The 9,242-nt window shown below is 53.4% G+C and overlaps 3 protein-coding genes across 3 annotated transcripts; 2 read left to right on the plus strand and 1 right to left on the minus strand.

Moving 5' to 3' along the window:
• The first annotated feature begins 14 nt into the window (after positions 1 to 14).
• LOC120905716 (E3 ubiquitin-protein ligase MARCHF6) lies at positions 15 to 5,083 on the plus strand. Its single transcript, XM_040316743.1, has 3 exons — positions 15 to 2,313; positions 2,387 to 2,581; positions 2,645 to 5,083. The coding sequence occupies exons 1-3, from the start codon at positions 691 to 693 to the stop codon at positions 4,022 to 4,024; spliced, it is 3,198 nt and encodes a 1,065-aa protein (XP_040172677.1). The 5' UTR covers positions 15 to 690; the 3' UTR covers positions 4,025 to 5,083.
• Positions 5,084 to 5,152: 69 nt separating this feature from the next.
• Positions 5,153 to 6,606, plus strand: LOC120905727 (decapping nuclease DXO homolog). The gene has a single exon (XM_040316762.1). The coding sequence runs from the start codon at positions 5,401 to 5,403 to the stop codon at positions 6,556 to 6,558; it is 1,158 nt and encodes a 385-aa protein (XP_040172696.1). The 5' UTR covers positions 5,153 to 5,400; the 3' UTR covers positions 6,559 to 6,606.
• Positions 6,595 to 8,052, minus strand: LOC120905721 (pentatricopeptide repeat-containing protein 2, mitochondrial-like). The gene is made up of 2 exons (XM_040316757.1): positions 7,883 to 8,052; positions 6,595 to 7,808 (listed from the first exon to the last, which is right to left on the minus strand). Exons 1-2 carry the CDS (start codon positions 7,926 to 7,928, stop codon positions 6,670 to 6,672), a joined length of 1,185 nt encoding a protein of 394 aa, XP_040172691.1. The 5' UTR covers positions 7,929 to 8,052; the 3' UTR covers positions 6,595 to 6,669.
• Positions 8,053 to 9,242: the final 1,190 nt, after the last annotated feature.

Genomic DNA, 9,242 nt, shown 5'->3' on the forward strand with positions numbered 1-9,242 from the left:
CTGTTCGTGCGTCAAAGCTCCATTTTGCACCCAGGTGACAGCGTAGAGAACGTAACACACTTGGTGCAGCAAAGTTTCGAAACAATTTTGTGCTGTGCTGCGGCCTTCGGTCGCATATTTTAACACCCATATTTCGCTGGTGCGTGTTTTCTAAACCAGCGCTCTCACCGCATCGTAGTGCATGAAGATTGCAAGACACGGTGGCTGCTAACAAAGCAACCATTGGTGTGCGCGGATCACAACAACTCCGTCCGAGCGGAGATTTCACAAGGTCGTCGCGCTGGACGTGTTTTTGTGCGGGCAAGAGGTGGAAAGAGTGAAAAAACTGCGTAGACAAATAGCGAGCGAGCGAGCGAGGGAAGGTTGCTAATTCTCCATCGTTCCCCGAGTAGTGTTGCGGAAGCAGAAGAAACGTCCCTTGCAAGAAGGCCGCCCGGATTGGAGAGTGGAAAGGGACCGAGCGGGCCAGGTAGGATTTTGCATCCGTGCCAGAACGATGCTGGCACCGCTGCGCGTAGTAGTAGCAGGTTTGTGCTTCAGCAACCGAGCATCGACCGAACGTCACCGTCGAGCGCAGTAAGGCGCCGTCGGTGGTAACACCCCCGGAACACCCAGTGTCCTGATCCGCCTTCGGTATCTGAACCGAAGCCAGCCCCCGTTTTCTGTGTTCCGAGGCGTACCAACAGCACGATGGAGGGTGACATTTGCCGGGTGTGCCGCTGCGAGGCCCAGTCCGACCGGCCCCTGTTCCATCCATGCATCTGCACTGGCAGCATCAAGTGGATCCACCAGGACTGCCTGATGCAGTGGATGCGCTACTCGCGCAAGGAGTACTGCGAGCTGTGCGGGCACCGCTTCTCCTTCACGCCGATCTACTCGCCCGACATGCCGCGCGTCCTGCCGCTCAAGTACGTCGCCAAGGGGCTGCTCAGCTCGGTTGGCAGGGCGGTTAAGTACTGGATACACTACACGATCGTGGCCGTCGCCTGGCTCGGGATCGTGCCGCTGACCGCGTACCGCACCTACCGGTTCCTCTTTTCCGGCTCGATCGAAATGGTCCTCTCGCTACCGATCGACATGTTCTCGACCGAGAACATAACGATGGACGTGTTTAGGGGCTGCTTCGTCGTCACCTGCACACTGTTTACGTTTATCGGGCTCATTTGGCTGCGGGAGCAGATCATCCACGGTGGCGGGCCGGACTGGCTCGAGCGGGACGATCCGCAGGTACCGGAGGCGCCCGCCAACGGCAATGCCAATGCCAATGTGCACCCGGCCGAGGTCGTAGTGGACGATAATGATGCTGCAAACAACAACAACAACAATGATGATAACAACAACGAGGAAGATAATAACAACAATAACAACAACAATTTTCTCGACAACAATCTGCACAACAACCGGAACGCGGCGGACGAACCGTTGCTGCACGGGCAGCAGCAGCAGCAGCCAGACCCGGCACACCAGCCGCAGGAAGCGAATGAAGCTCCTGTTGTACCACCGGAGGCGGAACCGTTGCGCCGTCGGCCAGTACCGCCCCGGGCGGCCAACTTTGGCGAACCGCCCGCCGACAATGTGCCAATCGATCCGGCGGAACCACCGCCACCGCAACCGGCGCTAGCGGACGAACCGCCCGAAGCGGCCATCAACGAGCCGGGCGACGGTGAGGCAGCGGCCGACGAAGCCAACTGGAACCCGATGGAGTGGGAGCGGGCCGCCGAAGAGCTGACCTGGGAGCGGCTGCTTGGCCTGGACGGTTCGATGGTGTTTCTCGAGCACGTGTTTTGGGTCGTTTCGCTCAACACCGCGTTCATCGTGCTGTTCGCGTTCTGCCCGTACTCGATCGGCAACTTTCTGATCACGTTTCTGGGCATCAATGCGCCCGGCAAGCAGCTGACGTACTTCCACGGGCTGCTCACCACCATGCTCGGGTACTGCGTGATCGGCATCACGCTGGTGAAGCTGCACGCGATCGCTCGCTTTCTGCGCTGGCGTCGGCAGCGGCGCATCCTCGGGCTGTGCTACATCGTGGTGAAGGTGTCGCTCCTGTCCGTGGTCGAAATCGGCGTGCTGCCGCTCGTCTGTGGCTGGTGGCTCGATATCTGCTCGCTGCCCATGTTTGACGCCACGCTGAAGGACCGCAAGGCGAGCTTTAAGGTGGCGCCCGGCACGTCCCTGTTCATCCACTGGATGTTTGGCATGGTGTACGTGTACTACTTTGCCACGTTCATCGTGCTGCTGCGGGAGGTGCTCCGGCCCGGTGTGCTGTGGTTTTTGCGCAACCTAAACGATCCCGACTTTAGCCCGATCCAGGTAATTTAAGGGCATTTTTTTGGCGGGGATTCCAGGTGAAAAAATGCATTATTTTTCTCTTCCTTTCGTGCAGGAAATGATTCACCTTTCGATTCTGCGCCACACGCGCCGCCTGATATCGTCGGCCACCATCTTCGGATCGGCGGTACTGCTGATGCTTTGGGCACCGATCCAAATCCTCAAAACCTTCTGGCCCACATTCCTGCCCTACACGCTGTCCGGTGATTCGGAGGTGAACGAGCTCAGCTTGCAGTTGCTGCTGCTACAGGTAACCTTTCGAACTCCCCCTCTTTTTTGCCAATTATTCTATATCCATCTTCTTCTCCTCCAGTTCGTGCTGCCCAGCTTCTTCGAACAGTCGCACACACGGATTTGGTTGAAGGGTTTGGTGCGCATCTGGTGCAACGTGGTGTCGCGCATGCTCGGCATCAAGAGCTATCTGCTCGGAGCGGACCCGCAACCGAACGAGGACGATGCGGCACCGCCACCCCGGCAGCAGCCGGACGCAGGTGCCGGGCTGGCCGCCGCCCATCAAGCCATCATGCAGCGGGACGTACCGGTCGGCTTTCAGCCCTACGAACGGCCCAAGTTCTTCGCCGTGCGTCTGATCGGTTTGCTGGTGCTGATGTGCATCAGCTTGGCGATCGGTTCGCTGGCCATACTGACCATCCCGGTCTGGATCGGGCGCTACGGTATGGCGCTGGGGTCGATAGGTTCGTCCAACATTGCGCCACCGCCGAGCGCGGTCAGCAGCACGGGCACGGAAACGCCGGCCCGGCCACACGAGCTGTACACCGCCGCCATCGGGATGTATCTGTGCTGGCTAATTTCGCGTGGCATCGCGCTGGCCGTGAATCTGGTGCCGCAGGGTCGGGCTGCCGTCATTGCACGCATCAAGCACTGGATTTCGATCGGCACGTCGTACGCGCTGGCCATGTTCGTATTCGTCCTGATGCTCGGCGTAATTCCGCTCATGTTCGGGCTGCTGCTGGAGCTGGTGGTCGTGATACCGTTGCGCGTGCCGCCCGATCAAACGCCGGTCCTGTTCCTCTGGCAGGACTGGGCGCTGGGCGTGCTGTACACGAAAATTGCCTGCGCCCTCACGCTGATGGGACCGGACTGGGCGCTGAAGCGCGCGATCGAGCAGGCGTACCGGGACGGGCTCCGCGACATCAACCTGAACTTTATCGTGCGCGAGCTCGGCATCCCGGTCATTACCTGCTTCGGGCTGGCGCTGGCCGTCCCGTACGTGATCGCGCACTCGATTCTGCCGGTGTTCTTCCCGAACCCGCTCACCCGCACGCTCATCTCGCGCCAGATTTATCCCTTCTTCCTGCTCATTGCGTTCGTGATCGGCATAGTGGTGCTGCAGGTGCGCCAGTTCCGGAAGCTGTACGTGGCGATCAAGAACGACAAGTATTTGGTCGGCCAGCGGTTAGTGAACTACGATCATCAGCGTAAGAAGAGGCGCCCGTCGGTGGTGGCGACTGAAGCGCAAGAGGCTACCGGGGCGGCGTCAGCGGCGACGGCGGCTGCAGGGGACACCGGAGGTGATGCGGCCCGGTCGGCCAGCGATGCCGCAAACCTCCCGTCCTCGGCCATGGAACCAAACAACGATGGTAGTACGGCTGAAACGGCGGCGGCGGCAGCTAGCGACGAACCCGGCAGCACCAGTGGCCGGATCCGTGTCGCGATGGAAGCTGTACAGTAGAAGGAGTGAACAATCATGCAGTGTTTGTGTGTATGTGTGTGTGTATGGGGCGTGTTACGATATTTTTAATATGCTACCTTAGTAGAACCACACTAACCCATTTTCCTCCCATTTTCCCAAGCCCCCGCTAATCTGGAACATTGGCACGCATCGTATCCCCGCGCTCTAACCGTTAAATTAGATTGCAATTCCCGCCAATACGGCCAACATTCGAATAAGCTTTCGTTTTAACTTGCTGCAAAGCGTCAGAAAAAGTCAAAAAGGCCCCTCATTATCATTTGTGATTAATTTGTCTTTTCAAACTGACCAAATTTACCCGGTGCAATAGTAACAGCAAACACGTACCTTCACCCTTACAATGCAAATGTAAAATTTCATTAAAAGACACCCGTTTCACTCGCTGCTTTGTGCTGCGCTGCGGCCTTGGTGGGACACTTTTGTTGGTAGAAAAAAAAACACGCATCTATTCCCTCCGTATTTATCCGATTTTGTGATAGTAAACCCCCCCAAGCTCCTCCACCCTACGATGATAACCACCACACAGTGTGCTGCTAGCAATCGTTTAACTAGTTTGTTTTTTCAATTTTTCATTGATTATTTTATAGTACATTGTAGTTATAGTTTACTCCTTTACTGCTGTATAGTTGCGCCACAGTTCCCTTGTTTTTTTTTGTTTTTCTTTTTCATTGTGCGTGTGTTTGTGGGGTCTCAAAAAAGGGGGAAATGTTATTAGGGCTCAGTCTTTCCTTCTCCGTCACACACTCTTTTGCTTCACTGTGGCTGGTAAATAAGGGGGAAGGGCAGCCTGGAGTGTAGTACCGTAAAGTCCCTCCCCCCTCCCCCCTCTCCCGATGGCCAGTGGAAGGATTGAACAACGAGAAGCAGCGGACTGAACGATTATTCTGTTCTGGGAAGGAATTGGAATCGGAGGCAGGAGAACAATGATTTGGTAAGGTTTTGCGCCAGTGCGGCAGAAGCGCCAGTTAAGAATTTAGCTAAAATCTGTAATATATCTTCATGAAATAATAAAAAAGAAATAAAGAATACTTTAAGCATTTATTTCGAGCATTGCAGTGTTGGTTGTTAAGGGGGACTTAAATTGCAAAATTGGTAGCTGGTGTAGAATCAAAGCTTTTTCGATTTTGAGGTAGTTCCGATCTCGAATCTGCTCCGAGCCGGGAACTGTTTCAAGTTTTTAACCGATCTTTTTTCACTGACATTTGAATCTACAAAGCCAAGCAAAACGTCAAACGATGCAAACAATCACAACAAACAACAAAGCAGAGTAAATTTGTCGGAACTTTAGGCACCACGAGAAATGCCCCTCAAATTAGTTAAATGTTGAATGAAGTCCGAAACCATTTACTGACCCCATCATGTTCACCGAAACCACCATCGATCCCGATCCTCGACAACCCGCCCGGCAATCGTGTGCCTTCCCCACGGTAACCAAACCTACTTTGATGGGATTTTTTAGCCTCAACCAGGAACGGCAATACGATGCATCCGCCGCCCAGCTCAAGTACCTAACATTGCCCCGCGACAGTTCGCTAACGGAACTGCGCCTCGATCTGAACGAAGGCTTCGAAACACACCACCCCAAACCGGACAGTGCGCAAGAGGAACGGATCGACATGCTGCTCACCTTCATACGCCGCAGCTCCGATCCGCGACAGCTGTGGATCCCTCAGGAGAACGGCCAGCTACGACTGAAGCACAACTTTGTCTGCTTCCGCGGGTTGCTGCGTTTGCTCGCCTGCACGCCGTACGAGTGGAAAACGCCGTGGATCGTGCAAGCCATCCGGTACCGGGGAACAATTTACCTGTGCGAAAAAGCTACCCCCGAAAAGGAGCAATCGGTGCGGAATGAAACGGAGCAACAGAAACGGTTCTGCTATTATGGATTTAAGTTCGAACAGCACATACTAACGGAAGAGCCGGCCGTCGAGCCGGACACTTCGGCGCCGGTACGGTTGGGGGAGGAGTTTTGCGCCATGTTCGACACGACACTGGCCGGCCATCGGTTGCTTTACGGGGCGGAAATGGATGGGATTGTGACGGATCGGCCGCTCGATCGCGAACGGGTCAGTGTGGATGAGCTGCGCCGGTGTGAGTTCGTCGAGGTGAAGGTAAAGCGGCGCGAAACGGCCCAACGACAGGTGGACAATTTCTATCGCTTCAAGACGAAGAACTGGTGGTGTCAAAGCTTCCTGGTGAACGTGCAACGGTTGGTGGTGGGTTTGCGGGACGATGCCGGCATTGTGCGGGAGATAACGAACGTGCGGCTGAATGACCTGTGCCGCCAATCCGCCCGGTACTGGTCACCGGCCGTTTGTATGGACTTTTGTGCGGACTTGCTTTCGGAGATGGTGCGGGTGCTGGGACGGACGGATAGCAGCCGGAAGGTGTACCAGTTTGAGTACGACGCTCGGCAATGCAGACGCGTACGGTATCGGGTGCTGGAAGGGGAATCCTTCCTACCGGACTGGTACACCAAGTATGTTGAGGAAATGCAACCGAAATGGAAGGATTAGCATCAAGTTTCGCATTGACATAAACGGATCCATTCCTTTTTAAACTTACTACAGACATATCGCCTTTTATTTAAACAATCTCCCATCTGTTTTCCACTACCCCGGGCCGCCCTAATTCATCTCCGAAAGACCGGGTCTGAGCTGCTGATACTTTTTCGTCGGTCGGAAGTTTCGCTGCTGCTGCTGTACCCGACCCCCGCGCGAGTTGTAGCTGTCGGCCAGATTGCTGTTGTTATCTTTTCGCTGCGCCGTCGACACAATCTCGGAGCAAAGTATACTGTCCAGCGTGTCATTCACTATCTGCCCATTGGTTTCGAGGTACTCGAGCATCCGCTCCAAATCCTGCAAGCTGCTGCTGGAGACGCTCGCTTCCTTCGCCTGCTTCACCGCTTCCTGCACCTTCTGGATGACCTCGCGGCAGTACGTTTGCTGCTTCTCGAACGGTCCCTTCACCTCCAGCACCGAGCGAAAGATCGGCACCACATCTTCCAGCCGGCCGAGCGCACACAGGGCCAACGTTTTCAGCTGCCGCACCGTCACGTAATTACCCTTGGCAACCGTGCCCAGTATCTCCACCGCAATCTCCGGCCGACCGTTGTTCAGCGCAAGGGCGGCCGCAAACGCCGTTGCCTTCCGCATCGGCACATGGCCGACCGCGTTCAGCTCCTTCCACAGGTCCATCGCGTACTGGAACGCTTCGGGCGTGCTTTCCTTGTAGCAGGCGGCGAACGTGAGCGTGATGCAGTGCTTCGGAAACCGGCCGCCCTGTATCTGCCGGCTCTTGATCGAATCGAACAGCTCACGCACCTCCCGATAGCGGCCCTTCTCGTACAGCATATCGCCCAGTATCTGGTAGCTTGTGAGCTGGTCGAAAAATCCATCCCCCCCGGCACCCTTGAACAGGTCGAGGGCCAAATCGGCATCGCCCAGATGGTGACAGGCGCGCATAATGACCGGCCCGAACACGTAGTTGCCGAAGCGTAGCTCCTTCCCCTGCTGGTTGTACCGGAGGATTATGTCCTTCAGCAGCTGCTTGTCTTCCGGCGTGTTGTCGATCAGGTGGATGATGTTTTTCAAATCCTCGGTAAAGATCATGTTCGTTGCCGAGCCAGACACAAAGTCGCGCATTTTGCGCTTGAAGTTGTCCACGTTGTGCAGGTGCTGGGTGCGGGTTTTCTCCCGGTACGCCTCATACCCTTCGATGCCGAGCGCCGACGCAGAGTAGAGACTCCGGTACTGTGCTGAACCGCCTGTGGGAGGTTACAAACATGTGATGATTGTACGGCAACCGATGGAATTGCAAGTTGTCCCCTCTCAAACTTACATGCTTTGGTGAGTGCCGTCAATGATTGTACACTTTTGCGAAACATTTTTGCACTTTTGTCAACAATTTACGTACGGATGGTGGGACTAGGTTTTCCTATCTTGCAATCGGCATGGAATCACATAACCACTTTCAAGCGCACATAACCTTACATACAATCAACAACAAACATGACGGCAATAAACAAAAAAACACACAAATGTCAATACTCGGCTACAGCAGCGATTACACGTAGCTTGAGAACCATACTGGATTTCGCAAGGATATGTCATCATATACACGCTACGAGAACATTGCAGAGAGAACGCGAACTTTTTAGCAAATAAGTAAAGGCTTCCCAAGTACCACAAATCCACTAAACCAGGGGCCTCCAAACTTTTCAGCTCGCGGGCCGCATTGGTTCAAAAATAACTATGTTGAGGGCCATATGACGCTACCTTTAACTGATGAGTGACCGTTTAAATCTCGTTTTTATAACAATACAGGCGGTCCCCGAGATACACGGTACCTCTTATACGCGGATTCGGAGATACGCGGTTTTCTAAATTTGACAATTCTTTGAGCAAATTGTACTGATTTGACACATCAATTGCAAATTGCCAAATAATTTCCGTTTTGATCGAATGTTCAAAACTATTTCAAAAGGTTTAAAACAGTTATATTCAGTCAGAATCATATCAAATAATTCATAAAGTGACTAAAACCGCCCCCTACTTGCAAAATTACACGAAAATTTGTGATATTTTAGCTGGAAATCACGAGATTCGACTTACACGGAAATATGAGATACGCGGTATTTTGCGGCCGTTTTCGGTCCCCATTAACCGTGTATCTCGGGGACCGCCTGTACTAACGATACTTGTACACCTTCGTGTTACTAAAGTTTGATTTTTGTCTAAGAAAAGTAAAAAAATACAATTTTATTTGTAAAAGTCAAAATAACGTAATATTTATTTTAACTCTGGCAAAGTCATCGTGGGCCGCATTATAAGCTCTTGAGGGCCGCATGCGGCCCGCGGGCCGTAGTTTGGAGACCCTTGCACTAAACGTCAAATAAATGGGCCCTAACCGGCTCAAAATCTCAACCTAAACTGAATGTAGAAAGACTTCGTTTAGCAGACGGCAAACGACCCATGCTTTCTAAAAATAGCAAAAAAGCTGGTGGCGCCATCTGTAAGTGGGATACCCAACCAGTGCAACTTTCTCGCTTGGACAGCTTTCTCATTCCCTCTTTATGGTTTTGCATTAAAGTTATGCATCGCTAGAACAGAGCGGCGATACGATTGTTTGAATACTAAACTCCCATTTGTACATAAGCAAGTAATATTTGAGTAATGGTCGATGGTGTTGATACCCATGT

The sequence above is a fragment of the Anopheles arabiensis genome, chromosome 2 (genome assembly GCF_016920715.1).
Source record: "Anopheles arabiensis isolate DONGOLA chromosome 2, AaraD3, whole genome shotgun sequence".
Classification (NCBI taxonomy): Eukaryota; Metazoa; Arthropoda; class Insecta; order Diptera; family Culicidae; genus Anopheles; species Anopheles arabiensis.